Source organism: Harpegnathos saltator, unplaced genomic scaffold (genome assembly GCF_003227715.2).
Source record: "Harpegnathos saltator strain DR-91 unplaced genomic scaffold, Hsal_v8.6 scaffold254, whole genome shotgun sequence".
NCBI classification, from domain to species: Eukaryota; Metazoa; Arthropoda; class Insecta; order Hymenoptera; family Formicidae; genus Harpegnathos; species Harpegnathos saltator.
In genome coordinates, this window is record NW_020230044.1 from 190,001 (window position 1) to 217,440 (window position 27,440).

At 43.1% G+C, this 27,440-nt stretch overlaps 2 protein-coding genes across 20 annotated transcripts in view; both read left to right on the forward strand.

Moving 5' to 3' along the window:
• The window catches only part of mmd (disintegrin and metalloproteinase domain-containing protein mind-meld), a 44,319-nt gene extending 33,540 nt beyond the window's left edge, over positions 1-10,779 (forward strand). For 9 of the 19 annotated variants that reach the window (XM_025299172.1, XM_019840904.2, XM_025299173.1 and 6 more), the window contains 7 exons: positions 470-622; positions 2,875-2,946; positions 4,794-4,924; positions 5,732-6,062; positions 6,690-6,803; positions 8,114-8,320; positions 10,126-10,779. In XM_025299172.1, the coding sequence (XP_025154957.1) occupies positions 470-622; positions 2,875-2,946; positions 4,794-4,924; positions 5,732-6,062; positions 6,690-6,803; positions 8,114-8,320; positions 10,126-10,708 (1,591 nt within the window). In that variant the 3' untranslated portion in view covers positions 10,709-10,779. The remainder of the gene's footprint in view (positions 1-469; positions 623-2,874; positions 2,947-4,793; positions 4,925-5,731; positions 6,063-6,689; positions 6,804-8,113; positions 8,321-10,125) is intronic. The other 10 variants (XM_025299180.1, XM_025299176.1, XM_025299177.1 and 7 more) reach the window with 9 other exon arrangements.
• A 3,917-nt stretch (positions 10,780-14,696) lies between these two features.
• Positions 14,697-27,416, forward strand: dre4 (SPT16 homolog, facilitates chromatin remodeling subunit dre4). Its single transcript, XM_025299163.1, has 19 exons — positions 14,697-14,786; positions 15,454-15,695; positions 21,815-21,911; positions 22,033-22,137; positions 22,268-22,432; positions 22,527-22,679; positions 22,785-22,931; positions 23,139-23,405; positions 23,535-24,821; positions 24,971-25,153; positions 25,256-25,387; positions 25,486-25,655; positions 25,775-25,958; positions 26,057-26,135; positions 26,270-26,432; positions 26,517-26,603; positions 26,709-26,774; positions 26,837-26,947; positions 27,047-27,416. Exons 3-19 carry the CDS (start codon positions 21,843-21,845, stop codon positions 27,051-27,053), a joined length of 3,375 nt encoding a protein of 1,124 aa, XP_025154948.1. The 5' UTR covers positions 14,697-14,786; positions 15,454-15,695; positions 21,815-21,842; the 3' UTR covers positions 27,054-27,416.
• The last annotated feature ends 24 nt before the right edge of the window (positions 27,417-27,440 follow it).

Here is a 27,440-nt window from a genome sequence, read left to right on the forward strand (position 1 = left end):
TAGCTTTATGGAAGATGTTGACATTACTGGGTTTACATAAGCGTTGTTTCTTCGAAATCCGCACTTTCGCCGGCTCGTCGTATGTCCGAAATGTATCGATCAACTATCTTTTGTTAACAGTATTTACACACATCTATATTTTATTTACGGAACAATTGGATGTTCCCCAGGTAATTCTTGGATGTTGATTGACATTTAATTAACGGTAAAACTAAGCCCTTTATTTTACAACTACTAACTACTTCCAAATAATCAGTCATACATCATAGCAGCTAAACTCTAATGACTACTGAAGACTTTTAACGCATCAATGCCGCGATCTGATGGTCCCTCTTGACGTTTGATGATGAAAAATCCCCAAAATTTATTCGATATTCGAGACGAATCCTCCGCTGGCTTGCATGCGCTTCGTCATTTTATTTCTGCGACTTGAGTCGGTAAGTCATCATAATCGGGGCATTTCCCGCAGAAGAAAGGGCACCGTCCAGAAGTATGACCCGCCATACTCAAAGAAGCCGCCGCAGAAGAGCTACAGCGGCGTTTCTGGCAATCATCATGCGGAAGCCGCGGCGCTGGACACCGTCAACAAGATCCTTACCTTCGGCAGAATGCCTCAATACAGGTACGACGATCATTTCGTTGCTTATTCTGCGAGTCGGTGACCAAATTGGGTTACAGAGTGTTTTTTAACGCGATCGCGTGGATGTCGGAAATTTATATTGAGAAATTGAGTTTGAGTGAGTTTCTATGGGTGTATCCATACTCCGAGTATGGAATTGATTCCAAGGATTCGCGACTATGCGTGACTTGCGATATAAAGCGAGTTCTAAATGTCCCACATGAAAAATTGGATAACACCGTGCCTGTGCTCGTTCGAGAGAATTGGTCAATTCTCTTGTTTTGAAGCTTGAATGTTGCGTTAATGAATCGTTGATAAATGTTAAAGGAAGAGAAAAAGAGTCCGAGATCCGAGAAAGAAAATGACGGATAAATTTTTATGATTTCAATACGATCCTAATCGAGTCCCGATTAAGCAAGATGACGTTTCTTTTTTTCTTAAAATTTCGGATTAAAGCCGTCCTCGCGGTGCCCTCCATTGCGAGCTACTCCATTACACATGAGTGTACATTAATACGAACATCTCATTACATCTTACATCTTGTTTCACATTACATCTTACATCTTGTTTCTCATCATTTCCCGCGATCGGCGAATTTCGCGACATGCATGTCAAAGCGTATCTTCTTGTCGCGATTCATCGCGATGTCCCAGAATTCGTCCTACCAATGTACAAACAAGTATCATCCGTTTCTCTTCTTTCTGTTTTCAATGTATGATGTAGAATTGATTGCAGCTCGAGATGCTTCTGTCGTTCGATCGTTTTCGAGGAACATTGTAGCATAGCGATGAACGAAGTCTGCAGTATCTATTTGTAATTTAGTAGCAACGGGAAGGGCCAAAATTACCAGTTTCCGAAACACACACACACACACACACTCTCTCTCTCTCTCTCTCTCTCTCTCTCTCTCTCTCTCTCTCTGTTTTCCTTTCTTCGTGTGAGGTTCCCATGATACTTTTGGCCCATCCTGTGTAACAAATTACGCTTACTGTTGAAACTGCGCAAACAGCTTTTGTAAAAACTGAGCTAAGGTCTGCTTGGATCAATGTGACTTTGGAGTCCGATGCCTTTTTATTTCAGGTAAATGTCGACTCCTCAATTTCACATCAGCTTTAGTATGCGCTTTGTAATGATTTTCCTGATACGGTAAATTGTATGATATTCTAGGAGTACAAGATAAAATTTTTCCAAGGATTACGAAAATATGTCCAAATGACATATCATTAAGCAGAAATTTAAAATTAGCATATGTAGATATGTTTTTCTTTCTTTTTTTTTTACACGAGTCCTTTTCTCAGGAACTTTGATCTAGCACGTATTACAGAGTGATCGAAATTTTAACAGTATCATAATTGGACTTTTCGAAAATTTTTGACTCTAATAATCGAGATAAATCGCGCGTTCGGCATATGAGAAAGAACATAAACATATAATTAAGATATTTTGTGTTTATCAGCAATGACGTCGAAGCGCGCGAACGACAGAAAATTACGAGCGCCGTTTGATCTTTTATTCTTTTTTTATTCCGAAAGTAAAGAAGTGGAAGCCAGCGTTACAGAATTTTATTAATCCTCAATTATTACGAAGGGCACAACGCTGAACCTATAGTACAGGTGGTTCAGTTTGAGTATTCTAGAGTTGCATTCATCGCGATTTACACAGTTGTTATGTTTATTCTCGTGGACGTATATTCCGAACGTCACCATGTCGACCTGGAAATTTATTTCTCTCTTCGAACAAAATCATTTTCCAAAAAATTATCCTAAATTCAGATTAAGTATTAACGTTAATGAGAAAAAAGCAAGCTATCGCGTGCACTCCCTCTCACACGTGCTCTCGAAAAATTAAAAAAAGAAAGCAAATACTGTAAACTTTTATCGTGAGATCTTTACCGTGGTTACGTATCACATTGACACGCTACGACACGAATTGGCGAAAAAAATTATTCCGTAAGTGGATAAACGAAGCGAAGAAAACATTTTCCGTGCGTATTCAGGGAGGGGGGGAGATAGGGAGAGGGGGAGTGGGGGAGAGGGAGGGATGGAGAGGGGGGAAGGGGAGAGAGAGAGAGAGAGAGAGAGAGAGAGAGAGAGAGAGAGAGAGAGAGAGAGAGAGAGACCGTGTGCGGAGAAAATGTTCGCGTTTCCTGGTCGCGGTCAGAATTGAGATGAGTACAACAGGTTAAACAACGGTGTGCACGGTAATTGAGGGTTAATAAGAATAGCCGCGGCATGCCTATATTAGTATATTTCTAGCCGCGGCGAGACCCAGCGCGTGCTGTTTCGACCCCCGAATAACGTCGCCGCCACCGACGGGCCAAGAGTCAAGTAAGTCTCATGTGTCTCGCCGTTTTCCTCACTGTCACGTTGGTCCAAACAAGGAGTCCCGTCTTTCTTTTCTCCGTTTTAACGTCGATTTGACCCGCCGGCTTTCTCGTGACAATTGGCCGCACACAACATGGCGGAGCATGGTATTCGGCCTGTCGATCGTCTCGTTAAAGTCTCTCTCCGAGTCCCAAGTTCGTCAAATCGTTCAACAGTCAAATGCCGACAGAGTTACGCCGCGCGTCCGTACGTAATCGTGTGCAACGGTTATTATTCCTTACTTGGACCACATCGAAGCATCGAAGCATCATCAACGATCGTTCCGATTCGACCGATCATTGATCACCTATAATCATTCATTTGCGCCCCGATACGATACGATACGGAAATAGCCGGCGGAAGCGGAATAGCCACGCGTCGCTCTCGCGGTTCGACGCGCGCGCGCGCGTGATTCCTCTCTCTCGTAATTTGTAACACTCGCACGAAGCCATTATCTGCTGCACTAATCTCGCAATCTCGACTGAATTCAGCTGAAAGCATACAACACACACGCTGCGGTCGAACCGTTATTATCGGATAACGAACGATTCGATCCCTACGCATGCTTATTGCTGTCCCTACTGCAACGTAACATCTCTATCGTTTCACTATTATGCTGTTGTTTTTCTTGTTTCTTCTTCATTCACTGCATGCTGAGATGGGGGTGCACTAGTGCGAGGTGTCCGGCCCCAGTATCGTTATATACTATCCGCTGTTCCACCTCCCTTCTCTCCTGCAGGGCAGTCGGCAGTGGAATCTGGGACACTGTATGCGACGCGACGCTGCCATGACGTCAGCCGTTATTCATTAATTCTTAATTGTCATTGATTATTAATCCCGCGTTAATCACCGCCGTGCCGTGCTGTGCGTATTTTCGCGGACAGCTGATCCCTCGCGCTCGATGTCCTCATACCTCGTGCCGAAAGCATCGGTCAACGGTCATTTTCGTTAACTAGACGCGAGCTTGGTCAATCAACGCGAGATATTGATCAATTGTAACAGCCGAGAACTCGATTCCGAGTCGAGTCCCCTTAATGTCATGCCACCAAAATCCACCGAGAAAAAAAATGTCTCTTGGTTCGAATCTCGCTCAAGACCAAGTATTGTTTGCGCAAAGCAAACCGTTGTTGAACCGCAATCTATCGGATCTATCGTAAACTGAAGCAATTTGTTTCTCACGAGTCGCCGCCGAAAATGCAAGCTTCCCTTTCCCAGTTTGTGAAAAGAGCACACACAAAAGTATACGCTGAGGCAGTAAGTCGCGTTGAACAAATCGCAACAGCTGGCGACATGTGTCTTTTACCTATCGCTTCCAAGGAATATGTACGAACTCTTGAACTTTCGCACGCTTTTATTCGATATATCTGCACTTGATACCGCGAGCGTCAGTGAAGGAAACGACGAAACGACGAAACGTTTCCTCGTGTTAATAACCAAAAAGGAAAAAAAAAGGAAAAAAAGAAAAAAAAAAGAAAGAAAAACAAAACAGAAAAACAAAAAAGTTACGCGTGTGGGATTATTGATATATAACGATACTCTTTGTTACAAGTAAGTATCATATAACGCCGGACAATGTTGTAAATGGGAGTCTCTAAGGATTGGAAACTTCTCTTTTCTCTTACTTTACGACGCAAATGCTCGAACACTCTTGAATCGATTTTGACTCGATTGAGCTGCCGCACCTCTTTCTTTTCACGAAAATGAAGAGTAGCACGGTTTTTTCTTTTCTCTTTTTTTTTTCTTTTTTTTTTTTACATCGAAGACGCGAGGATCGAGGTGAACCGCTGACATGTGCGCGATCCGTTTTTCAGGGAGCATAAACAGCAGGAGGAGGAAGATGGAGGTACGGGAGCAGAGGAGGTTGTCTCTTTCATTGATCTTCCACCAAACAATCACACAAAGTTGCCTGAGAAGGGAATTTTAAAGAAACACGGTGGTTACGGTATTGTAATGCCTGATAGTTGTAACAACAAGTGGGCGTGATGACTCACGATGTGTCGGCGTGAAGAGTAGCTGTGACGGGAGCTCGAGCTGAACGATCGTTAGCCGAGCTTGTGGTTATCCAAGTTATCGCCTAAGTTATATAAACATGCACTCTCTCTTGTCATTCACTGTTATCCGCCTGTTAAATTTAACGCCTGTTGCAACACAGGATCCTAAAGTCAGTCGTACTGTTCGGAGTCCTGAGTGCGCTCAGACACGTTCAGACAGAGCACGGTTAACTTTCGATCCGTTCAGAAGTACGAGCTTCTCGCATCGATCCTTCACGAACGTTAATAACCTTTATAAGTTACGCCTCGACTCTATTTCGTAGTTCTGCTTTACACTCGGTGAGTTATCACGGAGTTACCACAGAGAATCGAGTGACTAAGCGTGTGTGCCATAGTAAATACCCCCCGTAATGGTATAAATTGTCAAATGTATAAGGGGTTAATACATATACATATATATATATATATATATATATATATAAAAGGTCTATCTTAAGAGGATCTTCTATCTCTAAGAAGAAGGACTTGACTCTCTCATGCGCTGATTAATCACCCGAGATGTCAATTTTACATTTCGCGATACATGTTCAAATCAAGTAACAACGGCTAGTAAGTTATATTTTTCAAAGAGGGAGAGAGAGAGAGAGAGAGAAAGAGAAAGAGGATATAGGCAGATCGCGCATGAGAGAGTTCACAAACACAAACTCGTGCCAAGAGTCTTCGTTATGGAGCGGTAACTCGAGACACTTGCTCGCCAGGACTAAGTAGCGGCGGATTCGACGTGCAAAGGACCCTGAATCAATTGAACAGCTACCACGACAACGTACTCGAGGTGCTGAAGAACGCAGCGAGCCGCGGTGATTCCGGTACTCCTTCGGGCAGCGGAAATCTGGACGAAGACGCCTTGCGCAAATCATTGGCCGAGTGCGGCTATCCCGACATGTATCGCAAGGACACCGACGGCCAGGACAATGGCATCGACAACCAGGAGGACGAAGAGGAAGATGAGGAGCTGCAACCGCCGTGCGGCACCATCCGTATACGTAATCTCGAGGATATCATTCGTCAGCTCGAGCATCATACTGCGAGGTAAAAAAGTCCGTGCGATTCAGAAGTCCAGGCATTCTCCCCTCTCCTCTCGAGATTTTACTTGACTTGAGCACACAGGAAATGATATCAAGTAGTCGAAACAGGCATTATCTCGTAGGTCATTGTCATTTAACAATCATAATGTCATAACGTAAGTCTTTGGTTGTTTTCGTCTCTCTGCTCTCTGCTCTCTGCTCTCTGCTCTCTGCTCTCTGCTCTCTCTCTCTCTCTCTCTCTCTCTCTCTCTCTCTCTCTCTCTCTCTCTCTCTCTCTTTATTCTTCTTTTTTTTTTCACAACAAGAAATATTTATCTAAACAAATAACAGTCCATAAACGCGAATGTATAATTACGTTGATGATTTCAATCGAAGGTTGCAACTGAAATTTGTTATAAACATGTAAACGGAGTAAAGATTAGTTTCTTTCGAATTGTGCGCAAAGACAGATGAGGATAGCTGTTTTGAGGCGTGCAAGCAAGATAGCAACAGACAGTTTTTGATATTCCGTCTCTCTCGACAAAATGCACTTTCGAGTAATCTGTACCTTGAGATACAGTTTCTTTTTTCTCTTTCTCTTCTTGTCTTTTTGCGAAACTTGCGAGACTCTAACGATCAATCCTGTCATCAGATACATGACTGGCCAGATGAGTCCGAGTGGATCCGAGGAGATTCGAATATCCGAGGGCGAGCCGGATCGACACTACAGAATCGATTCTTCCGTCTGTAGCGAGTCGTCTCAAGGGTAAGAATTTGCGAAGGAAACGAGTACACGCGAGCTTCCGACTACAAACTCAGACAAAGAATCTTAATTTCGAGGCAATACGGAGACAATGATTTCGAGCTATAAGAATGTGTCCATCACGAGAACACCGAGAAATATTCCTGGACTCTTAGCAACAATGATTTGTAAATTAGACATTCCTTTTTTTTCTTCAATTTGACAATGTCGAATTACTTATCGGAGCGATCGGCTTCGGTACGTTTGAGCTTCTTCATACTTTGTTAATCACAATTATTGTCAGCAGACATTTATAGCAGACATTTCACACGCTGCCATAACTCTCACTGTGAATTGCTTACTTTCTCCTCTTTCGCCAACTTATTATCTTAATCCTCTCATACTCAATCAGTTGTTCGAGGAAAATATACGAAATATATTTTCATATCGTCCTTATTTCAATTGCATCTCAACTCGCAACGCACTATATTACGTCTTTATTTTTACAAAATTAGACCCAGAAGTTTTCTTGCTTTTCAATAATAATTGTAGTCGTTATTCTTCCTGTCCCCTTTTCTCCTTAAGATGTATTATCTTGCCCGAATATGAGCAATTACAAAAATAGAATCAATTTTACGTCAAATTCGGTTAACGCGTTCGAAATTAAATACGGAGAAACAGTGCAAAATAAAGACGAACAAGCGTGTGAACTGATGCAATTGGTTTGGACATTGGTAACTAGAAATATTCGAGAATGAAATTCAGAATGAGAGGGTTAATTTATTATCTTATTCTGCTTCCTATCTTGCGCATCAGAAGGCTGTCAGACTCGACGCATTTATTTATGTATATCAAACACTATATTCGTGCCATGTTCTGCGAAACCGTAGATTACAATGATGCGCGTGAGCAGATAACAGAGAAAAGAGAGGATATGATCTCTCGCCTAAAGTAGGACTTGGTAATGAATTACTAATAAAATACTACACGCGGACAGTATACTCGAGGGATAATGCGGAGTCTGTTTATACTAAGTGATCGTAACGAGCACGATTGTCAACGGGTAATTATTATTTAATTGAGATGTCGACTAGAGAGCGGTAAATTATAACGCCAAATAAAGTTTGAAAAGTGCGTCGTGTAGAGAGAGAGAGAGAGAGAGAGAGAGAGAGAGAGAGAGAGAGAGAGAGAGAGAGAGAGAGAGAGAGAGAGAGAGAGAGAGAGAGAGAGAGAGAGAGAGAGAGAGAGAGAGAGAGAGAGAGGGGGGGGGGGGGCGAGGGGGGGCGAGGGGGACAGCTCGACTTATGCAGGAATTGATTGGATTTCCTACGTAGAAGCAGAAGATGTAGCCGCGGCCGCGACGAGGACGCTAGTAGATTCGTCTACGGTAGATACCGTCAGCCGACATCCCGAAGTCCTTACGGCAACCATCAACACACCCATCAACACTCCCATCAAATGCACGAGGAGGAGGGTATCTATGAAACTGCCGACCCTGACAGAGGCTCAAATACTAGGGGTGAAACACCCGATTGTGAAAGGTATCGCAGATTCTTGCATCACGAAAACCCGGCTTCACGTAGTGATTATCCACCGATAACGACTCGTCAACTATATCATGTCTATATCACGAATTCCACGATAGCTCGCGTATACCTCAGATAAGGATGGTGCATGTCGTCTTGTCCAGAAAGAAAGGGAAAAAAAAAAAGATAAAGAGAAACGGAACAATATCGTCGCAACGTGATGTGCGAAAATCGCACTGTATTGCGCGTCGTGTCGTGAAAAGAATTGACAAGAGACAGGCGCAATTTTCTAACGAAGAAGTATCGAGACAGGCAAAGTAACGATATCGCGGCGAGAATATATTGTTTAACGATGGTAAAAGATCGCGCGTATATCACGAGAGGCATGTTATCACTGGCTGCAGAACTTGAAATCTGCGCAAAGTATAAATGGACTCGGCATACGACTTTCAATTTGCATGCCCGCAATTGCGAAGCGTTTGTAATTGCGTCGCATATTACGAACGCTTAATTATCATGTTCGTTTTCATCGGGAGCGGTAATCGATTGCAATGTATGTTGCGAAATTTCGACGAGAGAAAAGCGAAAATGCACACGAGAAGGTCTGCATGCTCTTTCCGTTTGCTTCTGCGCTGTGAATGTTGCTCCTAAACAACAACAACAACAACAACAACAACAACAACACACAAGTCTGATGAATGAACTCGTTTTAACGTGTCTCAGATTTATCGAATATTTCACATCACGAGTGCAGCCTAGCAGAGAGCGAGAAAGAAATGTTGCGCGTTTCACGAACAACTATGGACAATCTTGCGCTTTCCTCGTCCGGTTAACTTTCACCGTCCGCCAAAAATCCGTCAAATGAGAGAAAGAGAGATTCGGTAGATCTGAGATACTCTGTCGAGTCCAGTCCGGTCGGCCGACATGGTCGAATATTTCGCGCATATTGCTTTCGTAGTGCTTTTACATATTGCAAGACTCGTGTAAAACCACAACGGACGAGTCTCTCGATCGTTTGGGCGGCTGTAAGACATCTCTCTCGACTTCATCTTTCAATCGAGACGATTTACGCACGATCGATGTGCGCACTTATCCTTATCTGAAGACTTTTCTATGTTAATACGTTCGGAGGTAGTGTGTTATGACAAGTGTTGAATCTGAATTAGCGATCGTAGTGACGAGCTGCTGAGCTTTGCACGCGCTTTAAATGTTTTGATTGACGTTTCGGTCAGTGTGAGTGCACGTGACGTGTTCAGACTTTCCAGAACCAGACCAAGAAAGAGTTAGATTTCACAGTCGTTGACAATCATTTCTCTTAAATCTTGTAAAGACCTTAATGTTACACATTAAATCTGAAGAGTGTCAAGTAAATTTGACGCCGATTCACGCGAAAGCTGGTCGCGATTAAACATGATCGTCGTCGAGCAAAAAAACGAAAAGAAATTTTGGAGAATTCCGAAAGAAAGAAGAAAATATTTTCTCTGCTCTGTTATTCGGCACACCGTCCGTGAGAGAGGAAGAGAGAGAGAGAGAGAGAGAGAGAGAGAGAGAGAGAGAGAGAGAGAGAGAGGGAGGGAGAGGGAGAGAGAGAGGGAGAGGGAGAGAGAAACGAAGCTCAGAGCTCTAGAGGGAAGCAATCACAGGAACGCGCCAACATCCTTGTCCTTAGGTCGCAACCGTCGAGACGTCTCTCTTCTTTTCTTTTCTCACCGTTCTCACCGTTGGCCTTTACTGTGAATGTTGTCACGTCTGCGTTCGAATGCAGCATTAGTGGCGGTGAACTAGATCCAATGGGCTCGTATAATCTTATTATTTTCTAGTGATGCATTTATTCAAGCTCAACAACAAGTAGCCCGGTGGACTAGTGAGGATGGAGTGCAGCACCGGCCGCCGCAGCAGCCACCCCCGCCGCCTTCGATGCAGCTGCCGGTGCAGGAACAGGCGCAGCAGAAGGCGCAACAGCAGCCGCAGCAGCAGCAGCCGCAGCAGCAGCAGCAGCAGCAGCAACAGCAACAGCCGCAGCAGCAGCCGCAGCCGCAGCCGCAGCAGCAGCAGCAGCAGCAACAGCAACAGCAACAGCAACACCAACTGCCGGTGGAACAACTGCCAATCAAACAGCGTGGCTATTATCCACCCCCCCCTCAAACAGACAAAAATCTCGACAGCAACGCCGAGGTCGAATATGCTCAAACCCAGCAACAACAGCAACCGCTAAGCGAAGTTCGTGGAATCGATGTTAATCACATGCCTAACATTAACAAATGCCCACTAGACGATTACTTTAGTCTAGATTGTAACATAATGAATAATGGTTCCCCTCAAGAATTAACTACCAACAACACTAGTGATAACGAAAATACTGCCCTACTGCCCCCCACGCATTTTCCTGAGTACAAGCATTGATACTTAATTAATCGATGACAGATAGTGTCCGAGGGAAAATAAGAGGAACAAGTCGAGGGATGAAGAGAGGGAGGGAGGGAGGGAGGGAGGGAGAGAGAGAGAGAACGCGAGCGAGCGAGCGAGTGAGCGAGCGAGCGCGAGAGAGAGCGAGCGAGAAAGAGAGAGAGAGAGAGAGAGAGAGAGAGAGAGAGAGGGAGGGAGGGAGGGAAAGAGAAAGAACGAGAAATTATAATAATAATAATAATAATAATAATAATAAATCAGCATAGTGGCGTGACGACGATGACGATGACGACGATGATTTAATCTCGAACTCGCATTTTATACTGAATAGTGTAAATAACGATAAACTGTAATTGCGACGATTACAACACAAGAACAACAATACACATATTAAATTATAATAAATTCAAATAATCTATATGAAATGTTTATTAATAAACATTAGTAAAACGATTTACTCAAACTTTGCAGTGTTTGGTATTCTTTAAAATATCGACGTTATTGAATAACATCTGGATCAACATAATGGTAGTAAGATTAAGAAAGGAACGACTTACCGAAAAAAGTAAGCAAAGTATTTAGTTACCTATACATATACCTATCTTGAATATAAGGATTACATATTTTTTGCAGAATTATACGAGTATCAATCAAGATGCGCTGTGTGCAAAAATTTCTCGTAGACTTTATTAACTTCTAATCGTTCTGATAAAAAGAGGCAAAATCGAAACCACAGCACCTCGAGGCGCGATCGTCAGCGCCTAAATTTTGTAAATTTCGAATTTCAGAATTTGAAGATTTCAATTTAGAAGAATTTAGGGCTCGACTCTTAGACTCTTAAACTACTCTGATGGAGGCCGATACGGAGGCCGTGGTGAGACCATGAAACTAATGAAAATCTAAGACAGACGTTTTTTGTAAACTTTTAGAATTGCAATCGGTAGCGCTCGTTAAGATGAAGAAAATGACACCTCACACGACTTTCTATGATCGCCGGAAGTGCATGAAAAAATTGTTTACATTTTTGAAAAAAATGTTAATTTTTCACGCACTTCCGGTTAGGATCGTAGAAAGTCGGATAAGACGTCATTTTCTTTGTCTCAACAAGCGCTATCGACAAGTGCTATTCTAAAAGTTCACAAAGAAGCTCAAGCAATGCAACAGTTTTTTTTTATTATAGTGATGATATATATTTATACGTCGATAATATTTTTATATCGCCGGTAATTTATACCATGGTATTGCCATGATAAAATTGGAATATAGTATGGCATAAATGTTGTGTTATCTTCAGCGTAGCTGAAACAGTCGGTATTATCACCGCTCTTCAATTACCTCCTAGCCCACGGGGCCCCCTTGCTGACTCTACTAATACTAAAATTTACCCCAAGCGGCATGAGTTCCAAAAATCGACGAGGCATTTACACGGGCAGTGAGTTCGAAGAATCATAGAGACCTGCGAGCGGACTCTTTGAAAAACTGATGCTTTCGGGTTGAACGTAATATTTCGTTTGCTCATTCAGAATGGGTTAATAAAATTAACGGTTAAGATGTAAAATGTGACGAGCTATTAAGAATGAAAATATCAATAAACATTAAATATATTGTTTCAAAATATTTAGATGAGATTCTTATGTTTTGTTTCACAATCATGATCAGCTTCATGAATTTTCTCATTGGATAATTCTTTTCATCATCGCGAGATAAACACAATATCGCGAGACCAGCGACTCCGAATTGTTATAGCGTGATATACGTAAATAAACTTACCCCTCGATGTTTTCTGGTATCCTTCCTTGCAAAATGTATCCTCGGACACTTAATCTTTTTCGCAACACAAACACTAAATTGATCTTTGCACATTAACAGGCCATTTTTTTCACAACACTTGCTCACAATACAAATCTTAAGCGACAAACGCGCGTAATTTCACTCGGCACTCCCGACGACCCGGTTTCGTTTATTTATTCTTACTCTCGACCACTTGACGATACTTCGCCATGACAAATGCACGAAATTTGCTTTCGATACTCTCGACGAAACAACACACGCCGATATTCGCCTTTGGTGATTCAAAATCGCGGAAAACACGCATGGTCGGCTTTTCGAATTCACGTACTAAGCGTTGCAATGCAACGGTCGCGATTTTCGATGTGTGCATATGTCGGTGAATACGTATCGCTAGCGTACTAGCCAATCAAAATATTCTGTTTCGAAACCGTCCGTTCCGTTTGAAATATTCCAAGAAGTCGGCCATGACAGAAAAAATTTACTCGAAACTTTACTCGCGACTTTCCCGACAAACAATGCACATTTTCATCAGTAAATATTTAACGAAAACTATGCCATACCTCGATGTTTAACTCGATGATAATTCGTCAGCCCAGACTCGGTTGACGAGTCGAAAACGAAGCTCCGCGACGTGAAAACCGAGCTGCGCTTACGCATTGAACTTTCCTCGGCATTCCGACTATTCATCTCACTTCACTTCGTGCGACGGAATGAACGTCATTCCGCCATAACACGTGAGCAAAACTTACTTTCGGCACTCCCGGCAACGATTTAAGGCACGAGACTCAGCCACGACGAGACAAAATCACACGAAATCACGGGCGACGATTTCTCGCGCACACTACACAACCCGTAATCGGCGCCATAATAACTTGTGACGCCTGGCGTGCGTTCGTGCAAGTCCTTCCCGCGTACGGCGTTGGATAGGACTCCGCCGAGATCCGGCCCGTCGGAACCCCGGGGCGGGAAGAGATCGTGCTCAATGGACGTTCGTGCGTGTGTGTAAATAATACTTTATTATTTAAAATAAGGTAGCTAGTAAATTATAACACGCCGAGGTCGGCCGAGACGGCAGCGGTAAGTGGGTTCGCAAACTGGGTCGCTTGACTATAGTCGCACGATTTCCCTCCGTGACGACACGGCGGTCGCGTCTGTTCGGGGATCGCTCGCTCGCTCGCTCGCTCGTTCGCGTCTCTTCGCTCGGGCGGCCGTCGTGCCCGTCGTCGTGATTCCGGCGCCGTGCTCCCGTGACGCCCCCAAAATCGGCGCGCGTGCGGAGTCTTTCGGTCTCCGGAGTTTCCGCCCCGAAGGTCAGTCTTGCTCGTGCGGCGAGGACTCTCGCCCCGGTAAATCACGAGTACGCTCGTGTCAGGTGCGGCGAGGACTCTCGCCCCGGGAAATCACGAGTATACTCGCTATACTACCGGAGAACTCTCGGGCTGGTCGGCGTCTCGTCTATCTCCGACGAGACGTCAGAAGGAAAGGTGTCTCTCGTGAGTCGCACGGCGCCTTATATCGGCCGCCCGTACGACTCTGGATCGTTCCCCCTCCGTAACCCGTGGCGCGGAATACACGTGACGTCTGCATGCCGCGCGCGCCGAGGCGGTCCTTGCCTCCACGCGCGTGTCCCGCGTGCTCGCTCGCTCCTTTGTTTCTCTCGCTCGCTCGCGGTTCTTTTCGCTCGCTTGCCAATTCGTCCGCTCGCTTGCATCCTGCGCAGGGTGCATGACCCGTGGTCGACATGCATTTCGCGCGGCCCGATTAGTAACGATCGGTGTATCGTTACAAACTAAATACTAACGCAACTGCGAACAGCGCGACAAGCGGGACACTCGGGAAGCTGAGTCGACCAATCGCGGTGATTCATTTCCTTCCGTGGTGGAACTATTTATCTGTACAAAGTGCACGAGGTGCGAGGTGGGTGGTGAGCTTGTCGCACTAGTTCGTTCGGCAATGCAGCTACCGAAGAACAAACCAATAGTTTGCGTGACAAACTGTATATTTTCAGTACTGGCAGTGAATTTTGAAACAACGGTGCTGCCCTCGTCGCGTCGGTGGTGCAACATGTTTCTTTTTCCCGCTCTGCTATCGAGTCGTGCGCAAGGTTGGCACAACTATGGCGGAAGAGCGGCTCCCGCCACCTGCCGCAGGGAGTGCGGACCCGCTGCCGCCTCGGAGGCAGCGGAAACAGTCGCTCGTGTCACGTGAGTGCTTCCAGTGCGAGAGTGTCTCTTCCCTCCGAGCGGGAGTGCGTTTCAATCGTGTGCGAAGTTTTCTCTCCGAGGTGAGACGCGTGCTGTGACGGACCGTCGCGGGCTTCTCGTCGGACGGAACGCGCCGCCGGTCGTTTTGCGGGCTATCGTGATTCAGTGTAGCGTGACTCGCCATTTATTCGCAGCGCGAGTTCGATTCCCGCGCGCCGTGTCTGTGTTACGCCTCGCGGTCGCGCGCGCGGCCGCCTCTCGTGTCGGAGAGCCGTCCGCCCGGTGTTATTCGAGCGGGCCTTCGGGCAAGCGGCCCTTGCGATCTCGCGGTCGCCCTTGCGCGGCCCGGTCGTCGGCTTTGCGCCCCGCGTGTTCACGTGCTCGGCCGTGGGTTCCACGTGCGTTGCCGCGTGTGGTGCGTGTCGACCTCGGCGCGACCGTTGCGAGGTCGTGTTGCGGTGCGTACATCACGTGCGTTCCGCGTGGCTACACGGTAGCCGTCGTTGGTGTATTATTCCTCTTTTCTTCTTTTTTTTCTTCATTTCCAAACACGTGGAACCTCGGCGCGACCGCTGCGAGTTCCCGCGTCGAGCGAGCATCACGTGCGTTCCGCGTGCCTGCGCGGTGACGCCGGCGAGTATGCGGTATTGTTTTTCCGTCTACCGTCTCTTGTTCGCGAGCGAGCGCGCCCCGCGCGAGGGGCCAAGTGTAAGCAATAAAGAAAAGCATTTCTTCCTATCTTTCGAGTCGGTTCACTGGGGGCCCTCGAGGTCTGTCCTCGAGCGCCGCGAGGGAACACATCCAACCAGGGTGCGGGTGCCGTGCCCCTGTAATTCTACATCTATCACTCTCCCCCCCCACCCTTGCTGCGGGGTTGAAAGGCCGAGTCGAGCGGGAGTCCACTCGACCCCCACACAACCTTTTGCTCTAGCGGTTGCATCCTGTGCACTTGCAGTCACCGTACATCTTAGATTTCACAGTTCGTGGAGGTGAGCAATTCGCGGCATCGCGGTTTGTACATCGCGGGTGTTGCGTGGTTGAAGAAGAAGGTTCGATTATAAACCTGTATAAATCCAATCGTATTCGCGCTTGCAATCGCTGCCAGTCGCTGGCGGTCGAATTTGCGCAGTAATCTCTGCTGCTAGTAGCGGAAAGAAGAATGAGAGCGGCCACCGGCCGTATTTCGGGGGATACGGCTAGGCGCATTTTAAATACGCCATCTGACCAAAATGCGCCTAAACTACGTCCGCTAGGCGCACTTTCGCGGTGATAAAAGTAAAATGCGCCTAGGTTCGTGTCCGAACTACTTCCATGCAATGGATAGTAGATTAGAAAAAGACAGACGACAGACAATCGTTCCGTCTTTGTCTCACTACTGAGCGGCGCGCGGCAGTAAACACGAGGCGAGGTAGCGGCGATCTTATCGCTAAGCGAACATCTCTCCGCTTTTCTTTCATCTTTCACGCTTCAGAGACATCAGAAGACGCGGTAGCGTCTTGTGTCAAGGGAACGTGTGAAGCGAGGAATTATTTTTCACGCACGCGAGGTAGCACATGGGAGACTAGACGAGCGTCGACATATTATCTGTTTCTTTCCCGCTCGTCTAGCTTATTGACTGCGTGAGCCGCGAGATTTTTCTCGCTACTCCTATACCTCGCTCTTTCTCTCTCTCTCTCTCTCGCGCTCGTTCTTTCTCTCTCTCGCGCACTTGCTCGCTCTTCCTCTCTTCTCGTGTTCTTACGGCTTGATTAAATATATTAATTACATGACAATACATATATATAAATAAATGACACATACATAGTGTATATGTATATAAAGAATATTTAGTATTAATGCACAAATAAAGAAGAGAGAATTATAATGAGAGACGAAAAGTTAACAGAAATCCACTCTTAGCCAATATATACATCTTTTAAAAATGATTTGTTATTAAAGTATATGACAGAATAATTTATTTATGCTAATAAATTTAAATTAAAAATTAAATGAAATGTTATTTGTTTTGTAAAAGATATTCCATTGTTACATTTTCTTTTCGTAGTAAAAATAAATTTAGTCCAGTAAAGAAAAGAAATTAGTTTTATCATCATATTTCAATTACGACTTTATTATTTAATTTTACGAATAGATAACGCACATATTGTTGCTCAACGGAAACCGCGAGAAAATGGTGATCTCCGTCAAAAAATAAATGCGAACTTTTTAATAATATAATAATTTTTTGACGTAAGTGCTTGTTTTTATAGTATAACCTGTTGAATTTTATTAATTATTAATTCAGCATGTTATAGTATAAAAATATATTTTAATATAAAAATTAATGTAATATTAATTGTTTGCATTTGCAAGAAATATGGATAGAACAGGATAGATTGCAATGATACATAGGAAGATGTTCGGGAATGCGCAGGCAATGACATAACATCACGTTGCCACAAGCAGCATCATTATTGTCATCAAGTCGCGGCCGCGTGGCGGACAGCCTGGCTCTCGTTGGTTTCTCGCAGGCGAGCACGTGGCGCTCCCGCCAACGCTCCGCGCGTGGCCACTAGTGCCGTTCGCGGCCGCTACATGACGCGCTCACTAATCCCGCTGCTCGCAGCTAAAGGCTCGTCTACATTAGCTGTAAGAATGAGGCTGTAAGGTTGCAAGACACGAAATGAAATATTTTCATTCGCTGACAGCTTACGTTACAGCCTTACTCTTACAGCTATTGTAGACGAGCCTTAAGAATCGGCCGCCCGGGTGATATAACCGAGCGCGATCGCGAGCAGCGCGCCTTCGCATGGCCCTAACGCCGATTGTGGCAATCCGTGGTGTCTGGTCTGTGAGACTTTTGTAGCGCCCGTCTTTACCGACGTTTTCTCTCTAGGCTTCCCTAGAGCAGTTTTAGTGCTTAGTCGAGATTCAAACCAACGCACTCTACTGAATTGACTGCGGTGCTAATATACCCTGCTGGGTTGAGGCTTTATGGTTGGAATCTTCTGTGTTCAGCTGTGAGTTCCCTGCGTTGCCACGCTTCAGGAGCGGGGCTTTGATCGCCTCCGTGTGGGATAGGTGAACTCTCTGTTTCCAAGCGTCCGTCGAGGAACTTGGCGATTTGACCAGCGACGCGATCGCGTCTTTGAGCACGCTGAGCTCTCGTTTCACGCGTCCACAGGACATCGGCGTTTCGCCGCAGGAACGACTCAATCGCCTCTAGCGTGACAGAGCTCAGCATTATCCTTTGCTTGGCCACAGTTTCTTTTCTACCGTGGTATCTTGCTGGCCGTTGAGTCCGAAAGGGCAGGCCTTCTGAAACGACGGAGGTCGTTTCACATTAGCGCTCGTCGATCTAATTCGTACGAGCGTTGCTCGGGTTTCGCGGTTCGGATTTACGACCCGAAAAGGCCGCTCGAGATCCGAGTCTACTAGCATCTCTAACTCTGATCCTTCTGACAAGGGTGTTCTGGCATCCCTGCGTCACGGCCGTTCAACCACCTGACGCGGCCACATTTTTGGTCCTTCGAGCCGGATCGGAGTCTAAGGGATCGTTGTTGTTTGACTGTCGCATTGCTAAACATAGTCCATCAGTAGGACTCTTCATATTCGCTTGCTTCTGAGCACTGCGATAATTCTAATTTGGCAACTGTTGTTCAGCTCAAGCGCTAACGTTGATTCTTAGTCGTAACGACGTGATCGATCATATTTGAATAATCCAGTCGTCTTTTCTCGATATCATGGATTATCTCGACGATTTGCTTGCTCAACAAGAGCAGGCTATACGTATCCTTAATCGCACTCGCCCTAACTTTAAGAAGTTAGGAAGAGCAATGGACTTTACGAGTGTTAACACTCGTAAAGTCAGCCGAATTTTAATCATCTCGTAGAAACAAGTGCTTCAACTCATCAATATAAATGTAGAGAAAAGTAACCGAAACAGCCAAAAACTTCCTACAGAAAGGAAGAGATTTGAGCAGAAATTCATATTCAGTAGCTTCGAGACATTAAGTCAATTAGACATTCCATGTTGATGTAAGTTGCATATTAAATAATAATCAATCATTGTTAATCTCTTCTCTGCTTCGCATTTATTTTCGAGCTTTTTGCATTATGTTTTAAATCAGCTTGTTAATCTTTGACTTGTGAAAGGAATTGTGCAATTAACAATTGAAACTTAGAGAATGTAATGAAAGGCCATATATCATTGATAACTGATATGAGCAATTTCAATCGGTTCAATCGAAGAGCGTTCCATTGTGTAGGTTACAATTGGTTATATAGATAATATTTATAATCGTAACATCGTGAAAGATGCCGATGATTGAAAAACGCTAAGATTTAATTTCATAATTTATTTTAACCGGAGTTTAAGACTTATTGAGACAAACTTGCATAGTCATATTGTTCATATGCATAACTGAAGTAGAACAAATAATTATATAAAAGTGAAGATGATGTCAAAATTATGTTAAAATAATTTTGACGTTATCTTGACCTTTGATGATCATTTGTTCTAGAGAAGGAAACAGATTAATTAAATGTAAAATATGTCTAATATAAAAGGCACGCTTGTACGGATTGGTTGATTTCCTTGTGCATATCAATGATGAGATTATGTAATTTTGTTGAGATAGGCTTTTAAAGAGTTGTCTTATTGAACCCGACAAAAAATACGTATATTTTGTTAATTTTTTTTGCGGAAGCGAAAAAGATCACATGATTAAAAGATTACGGGTTTTGAGAGTTTGCTTAATGATGTTTGAAGAATATATATACATTTTTCTACAAGTATGTAAGGTTAAAAATATATAAAATATTGCAGTAAAAGCAAAGAGGTTGCAAATAGACGATTCCAAGGAATTTCTAAATGTGTGTGATTTAATTTTACACAATTATTTAAAATAGCTTTTTATTTTCTATAAGTATAGCTATCGTCTCAGCTACAATCGGAACACAAATAATAAAACGGTAGCATTTAGAACAAAAATCGTCTATTTCTGGCCTCTCGGTAAAGTTTAATAAAAAATATTAATTATTAATGAATTTGGTTAATTGTAGTTAAAACGGTAAAGAGAAGTCTATTTTATAATGCTGCCAAGTTGCAAGTCGATTGGTCAAATAGTTATTGAGATATCGTGAGCACCGTGGAACCTCCTTGCTTTCATTGCAATATTTTTCATATTTTTAATCTTATATGTAGAAATTTATATACATTCTTTACAAACATCACATTAAACAAACCCTCAAAACAAAAATCCTGTAATCTTAAAGAAACAGGATATTAATTTAAAAAATAGAAACGATCAGAAATAACCGCTCGGTACTTCTAATATTAACGAATTATATTCCGGTTAAAATAATATAAATCGTATAATATATTCCGGTTAATATAATATAAGTCGTATAATATATTTCGGTTAATATAATATAAGTCGTGAAACTGGACCTAAGTAAGACTTACGTTTAAGCGAATGTTCTATTGAAACTGAAAACATTAATAATAATAATAATGATAATTATATTTCTATTTATCTTTTTTTCTATACTATCTAACTATCTATCTATCTATTTCTCTATATCTATCTATCCGTCTATCTATTTATCTATCTATCTATCTGTCTATCTATTTATCCATCTATATCTATCTCTACATCTATCTATCTATCTATTTATCCATCTATCTTTTTTCTTCCTATGTATCATTGCAACCTATCCTGTTCTATCCATATTTCTTGCAAATGGAAACAATTAATATTACATTAATTTTTATATTAAAATATATTTTTATACTATAACATGCTGAATTAATAATTAATAAAATTCAACAGGTTATACTATAAAAACAGGCACTTACGTCAAAAAATTATTATATTATTAGAAAGTTTGCATTTATTTTTTGACGGAAATCACCATTTTCTCGCGGTTTCCGTTGAGCAACAATATGCGCGTTATCTATTCGTAAAATTAAATAATAAAGTCGTAATTGAAATATGATGATAAAATTAATTTCTTTTCTTTACTGGACTAAATTTATTTTTGCTACGAAAAGAAAAATGTAACAATGGAATATCTTTTACAAAACAAATAACATTTCATTTAATTTTTAATTTAAATTTATTAGCATAAATAAATTATTCTGTCATATACTTTAATAACAAATCATTTTTAAAAGATGTATATATTGGCTAAGAGTGGATTTCTGTTAACTTTTCGTCTCTCATTATAATTCTCTCTTCTTTATTTGTGCATTAATACTAAATATTCTTTATATACATATACACTATATATGTGTCATTTATTTATATATATATTGTCATGTAATTAATATATTTAATCAAGCCGTAAGAACACGAGAAGAGAGGAAGAGCGAGCAAGTGCGCGAGAGAGAGAAAGAACGAGCGAGAGAGAGAGAGAGAGAGAGAGAGAGAGAGAAAGAGCGAGGTATAGAAGTAGCGAGAAAAATCTCGCGGCTCACGCAGTCAATAAGCTAGACGAGCGGGAAAGAAACAGATAATATGTCGACGCTCGTCTAGTCTCCCATGTGCTACCTCGCGTGCGTGAAAAATAATTCCTCGCTTCGCACGTTCCCTTGACACGAGACGCTACCGCGTCTTCTGATGTCTCTGGAGCGTGAAAGATGAAAGAAAAGCGGAGAGATGTTCGCTTAGCGATAAGATCGTCGCTACCTCGCCTCGTGTTTACTGCCGCGCGCCGCTCAGTAGTGAGACAAAGACGGAACGATTGTCTGTTGTCTGTCTTTTTCTAATCTACTATCCATTGCATGAAAGTAGTTCGGACACGAACCTAGGCGCATTTTACTTTTATCACCGCGAAAGTGCGCCTAGCGGACGTAGTTTAGGCGCATTTTGGTCAGATGGCGTATTTAAAATGCGCCTAGCCGTATCCCCCCAAAATACGGCCGGTGGCCGCTCTCATTCTTCTCTCTGCTAGTAGTATGTAAATTGGTAAATTGTAAGCAATTGCACAAAGTACAAAGATGTAATAAGGTTAAATGCATTTTCTTCTCGGTTAAATATATTTCGAGTTTAGATTATCTCGTTTCATTATACCGTCTACATCGCCAGTACTAACTGGAAACTCACGTCTGACGCATCTTACACAGTTACGCGCCTGACGTCGTGTGTTGAACCATGGCAAACGTGTCCCTCGACAAAGATACGTTTTTTCGGCGTATGAAACGCCTGTACGGCGCGTGGAAGGTGAGTGGAGTGTATCGCGTTCGATATCGCGATGTTTCCTATTTGGATCCCAGTTCCCAGACTTGCAAACTTTTGTGCACGCATATTATATTCGCATCTTGTATTCTTTTGTTTGCAATAGGATGGAGAAGTCGGCACTGACGATAGCTTTAGCAAAATGGATTGTCTCGTTTCTGCTGTCGGTACCGACGAGGATATTGTTTATAGCAAGTCTACAGCATTACAGGCATGTACTTCAGATCTGTGTGAGACTTGTAAATTGATATTACTTGACTGTATCATCGTATATCATCTGATCCGATCTAATTAACAAACATAATGACGCTGTGTGTAGTACATGGGTTGCTCCGTTTCAGACATGGCTGCTCAGTTATGAGCTTACAGACACAATAATGATTCTGGCGGAAGAATCTATCAGCTTTTTGGCTAGCAAAAAGAAAATTGAATTCTTGAGAAAAGTGGAGAACCAAAAAACAGAAGACACAGGAGTACCGTCTGTAAAATTGTTTGTACGGGACAGAGTAAGTATATTGCATCGCATGAAGCAACTTTATCGAGCAAGGTTATAAGTAGTAGTGTTGGAGAGAAATTAATTGTTTGAATATTTTCTTAAAGAGTGACGAAGACAGAGCAAATTTTACAAAACTCATCGAGGTAATAAAAGAGAGTAAGAAGGGCAGAACTCTGGGAGTATTTTCAAAGGAGAATTATCCGGGTGCCTTTATGGATGCATGGAGGGCTGCCTTGAAGACAGAGTCTTTCGATACAGTAAGTACAGAATATCATATTCTGCTTAGATCAATGACACAGGGGAATGCTCAGTCTCAGAAGTTGGTGAAACGTCAAGTTTTATGAGCTATTGATCGATTTCAGGTCGATGTAAGCGCTGCGGCTGCCTATGTTATGTGTGCAAAAGAAGACATTGAGATACTCACCATAAAGAAAGCTTGTCTGGTATCTGTAGATGTATTCAATAAATATCTGAAGGATCAAATAATGGAAATTATAGATTCAGATAAGGTACTCTCTCTCTCTTCTCTCTCTCTCTCTCTCTCGCTCTCGCTCTCTCTCTCTCTCTCTCTCTCTCTCTCTCTCTCTCTCTCTCTCTCTCTCTCTCTCCTTAATTTTACATCCGCTATACAGTTATTCAGTTGTATTTCATTTGTATAAAATGGAAGAGAATAGATGAGAGAGAGAGAGAGGAATTGTATCGCGTGTAAATTTCAGAAAGTCAAGCACTCGAAATTGGCGGAAGGTGTCGATGCAGCGATTACGAATAAAAAGTATGTGTCTGGTGTAGATGTTACGCAAGTGGACATGTGTTATCCTGCAATTATACAAAGCGGCGGCAATTATTCTCTAAAATTTAGCGTTGTCAGTGACAAAAATATTCTTCATTTTGGTGTCATCGTTTGTTCACTGGGCGCCCGTTACAAATCCTATTGTTCAAATATAGTGAGGACCTTGTTGGTCAATCCCACAAAGACAATCGAGGTACGTAGGAAGCAAGGGCCTTAGTGTCATGATAGTGACAAGCCCTTGCCATACCGACCGTAAAGCCGTAAAGTGAAATTTATTCGTACTTCGTGCACGTTTTTTACGTTTGTTTTACATTTTACGTAGGAACATTACAATTTCCTGTTACAACTCGAGGAGGAGATCTTGAAAAAGTTGATTGCAGGCACAAAGATTAGCGAGGTGTACGAGACCGGTGTGAAATTTGTAAAGGATGAAAAACCAGAGATGATGAATCATTTAACCAAGAATTTTGGATTTGCCATGGGCATCGAATTCAAAGAAAGTTCTTTACTACTGGGCCCGAAGACTCATGCAGTAGCCAAGAAGGGCATGGTATTTAATGTGAATGTCGGTCTCGCAAATCTCTCGAACCCGGATGCAACGGATAAGGAGGGAAAGACGTATGCCCTTTTCATAGGCGACACGGTTATCGTAAACGAGGGACAGCCGGCCTCTAATTTGACACCGTCGAAGAAGAAAGTGAAAAACATAGGTATATACGTGAAGGACGACGAGGACGAGGAAGAAGAGGGGAGCGGAAAGGAAAACGAGCCAAAGCCCGAGATCCTAGGACGCGGCAAGAGAACGGCCGTGATAGAATCTAAACTGAGAACCGAACACAGCTCGGAGGAGAAGAGAAAGCAGCATCAGAAGGAGTTGGCTCAACAATTGAACGCAGTCGCGAAGGCTCGGTTGGCCCAGCAGTCCGGCGGTAAAGAACAGGAGAAGATACGCAAGTCGACAGTGTCGTACAAAAGCTTGAGTCACATGCCGCGCGAGCCGGAAGTGAAGGAGTTGAAGTTGTATGTGGATAAGAAGTACGAAACTGTGATTCTACCTATTTTCGGTATTCCTGTACCCTTCCACATATCAACGATCAAGAACATCTCGCAGTCCGTGGAGGGAGATTATACGTATCTCAGAATCAACTTCTTCCATCCCGGAGCGACGATGGGTCGGAACGAGGGTGGATCTTATCCCCAACCCGACGCGACGTTTGTCAAAGAGGTGACATATCGGAGCACGAATACCAAAGAGCCCGGTGAAATCTCCGCGCCGTCCTCGAACTTGAACACAGCCTTCAGACTGATTAAGGAGGTGCAGAAGAAATTCAAGAATCGAGAAGCGGAAGAAAGGGAGAAGGAGGACCTCGTGAAACAGGATACTCTGATATTGTCGCAGAATAAGGGAAATCCGAAGTTGAAGGACCTGTATATTCGACCGAATATCGTCACGAAAAGAATGACGGGTGGTTTAGAAGCACACGCCAACGGATTTCGTTACACCTCAGTCCGCGGGGACAAAGTGGACATACTTTATAACAACATTAAGAATGCCTTCTTCCAACCGTGCGATGGTGAAATGATCATACTGCTTCATTTTCACTTAAAGGTACATGCTTACTCAAAGGATTACTGGCAGAGATAATTGAATTGTCGTTTTTAATTGGAGGAGAATAAATACTCTGGTTATTGTAAGACCGAGACTAACTAACCAATTACGGATGTTAGTCGTGCATTGTATTATTTCTATCTTTTCAGCACGCCATTATGTTTGGGAAGAAAAAACACGTGGACGTGCAGTTTTATACAGAAGTCGGAGAAATTACCACGGATTTAGGGAAACACCAACACATGCACGATCGCGACGATCTTGCCGCCGAGCAATCGGAACGAGAGTTGAGGCACAAGCTGAAAACCGCTTTTAAGAGCTTCTGTGAGAAGGTACGTGCAAAGTTGATTCAATGAACGGCGGCCAATTCGGCTTTGCACTTAACTTTGACGCACAATGACCAAACAATGACGAATGTGTTATTAAACATAAAGGTCGAAGGAATGACGAAGCAAGATATCGAATTTGATACACCGTTCCGAGAATTGGGATTTCCCGGTGCGCCGTACAGAAGTACCGTTTTGCTTCAACCGACCAGCGGTTGTTTGGTTAATCTCACCGAATGGGTAATAGCGTGTATTTCGATAAACACCATATTTCAAACAAATTTCCCTTAAGTTTCCCCAATACGTTGTATGCTGCATGTTATATGATTTGATTTCAGCCACCGTTTGTTATTACGCTGGAAGATGTTGAATTGGTTCATTTTGAGAGAGTACAATTCCACCTAAAGAATTTCGATATGATTTTCGTCTTCAAAGATTACCATAAAAAGGTAGCGATGGTAAACGCTATTCCTATGAATATGTTGGATCATGTGAAGGAATGGTTGAAGTAAGTAACATATTATTGCTTCGTACGGAAAATTCGGATTTGCTTCATTTATTTATCGTGACATTTTCGCGATTGTCAAATTCATCTTTTTTTTTTTTTTTTTTTTTTTTTCTTTTCAGCTCGTGCGACATCCGATATTCGGAAGGTGTACAATCTCTAAACTGGACGAAGATTATGAAGACCATAACAGACGACCCTGAGGGATTCTTCGACAGCGGAGGATGGACATTTTTAGACCCCGAGAGTGATGCTGAAAATGAGGAGCTTGAAGATGAAGAGGAGGAGGAAGATGATGCATATGAGGTTTGTAAAATAATTTGTCGATGTACATCCAAGTGCGACAAATAAATATAGTATTATAATTATATATTATAATATTTTTTTCATCTTTTTCTTTGTAGCCATCAGATTTCGACAGCGAAGAGGAATCGGACGACGACAGCGAATACTCCGAGGCTTCTGAAGATTCCGACAGCGAAGGTATTGCATTAAACTCGTTGGAGGCTCGCTGCATTAATTGCGTTCTTTCGTTTCTTCCGTCATGTAATCCTCAATCGTGCAATCCTCAATACACTCTCCAAATTCATGCCGTTTCGGTTTCATCTGTCTTATAGAGGAAGAATTGGGCAGTTCTGAGGAATCGGGAAAGGATTGGTCAGATCTGGAGCGAGAAGCGGCCGAGGAGGACAAAGAAAGAGGCGAGGATCGTTTCCGCGACGACTATAATTCTAGTAAAAAGAAGAAATCAAGTCGGAGACAATCTCCTCCAAAGGACAGGTATGCGGATGCGCGCGTATCGGACACATATCGGACATTCAACACGGATTTCGAATGCAACATTTATGTTTTGTTCCGTTTCAGGCACAACTCTAAGCATAAGAACTCGACAAACTCTAGGAGCAAGAATTCGTCCAACAGTAAGGATAAACGATCGTCGGACAAACACAGGTAAATATGATTTATCGTAGCTTCAAAATAATAGGGATTGTAAACGTACGCGTTCCGCTTCGTTAAACTATGTATTGACTGTGTGTTCTGCTTTGATAATTAAAGGACGGATCGATCACGGAGTGGGGGCTCCCACAAGAAGACATCCCCTTCCAAATCATCCAAACACAGGTGATTATCACACAGAGTTTCGTATGTTTGTTGTTGCTACAGTTAAACGTTTGTTCGTTTAGTCCAAAAAAGAGCGACAAGCACGACAAGAGCAAGTCGCATTCCTCGTCCGGTAAGAAACGTTCTCGTGAGGAGAGTTCGGAAAGGAATGACAGAGGATCGAAGAGATCCAGGTAAGACGAAGCGCACTCTCGCTCGAACAATCGAGCGACTCGTAATCTCCCGAGCCGCTGTTAATCGAATCGTGTGATTCGTTCGTTTGATCTTCGCAGGAAATGAACACGAAAGATCTGCACATTGAGAAAAGAGTACACAGGAAACCACAACAATACCGTGCTAAGTGAAGCTTTCTTACTTAAGATATAGCAACTAACTAGTTGGTAAGAATAGTACATTTTCTTGCATCGGGTGAGCCAAAACGGGGAGCGGATCGATCGGAGTGGTGTAACGAAATCAAATGATTAGTTTACAGTTGGAATATTTGCTGACGTGTTTGCGCGTTCAGTTTTCTTTTCGGTAGTGTATACCGTAAGTTTCTCACAATAGCAATGATATACATTTTTAATAACATTCGCCGCCATTTCTATGTGAGCTTTCGTGTGTACATAAGAATAAAATTTTGTACGAAGCCGAGAACACGTAGAGGAATGCGTTATAGTATTGCAT

Excerpts from the sequence above, each read along its gene's own strand:
- dre4 (XM_025299163.1), top strand. The coding sequence starts at position 21,843 with ATGGCAAACGTGTCCCTCGACAAAGATACGTTTTTTCGGCGTATGAAA. Across the intron at positions 25,388-25,485 it reads TGGTTAATCTCACCGAATGG|CCACCGTTTGTTATTACGCT; the intron begins GTAATAGCGTGT and ends ATTTGATTTCAG. Across the intron at positions 26,604-26,708 it reads CGATCGTCGGACAAACACAG|GACGGATCGATCACGGAGTG; the intron begins GTAAATATGATT and ends TGATAATTAAAG.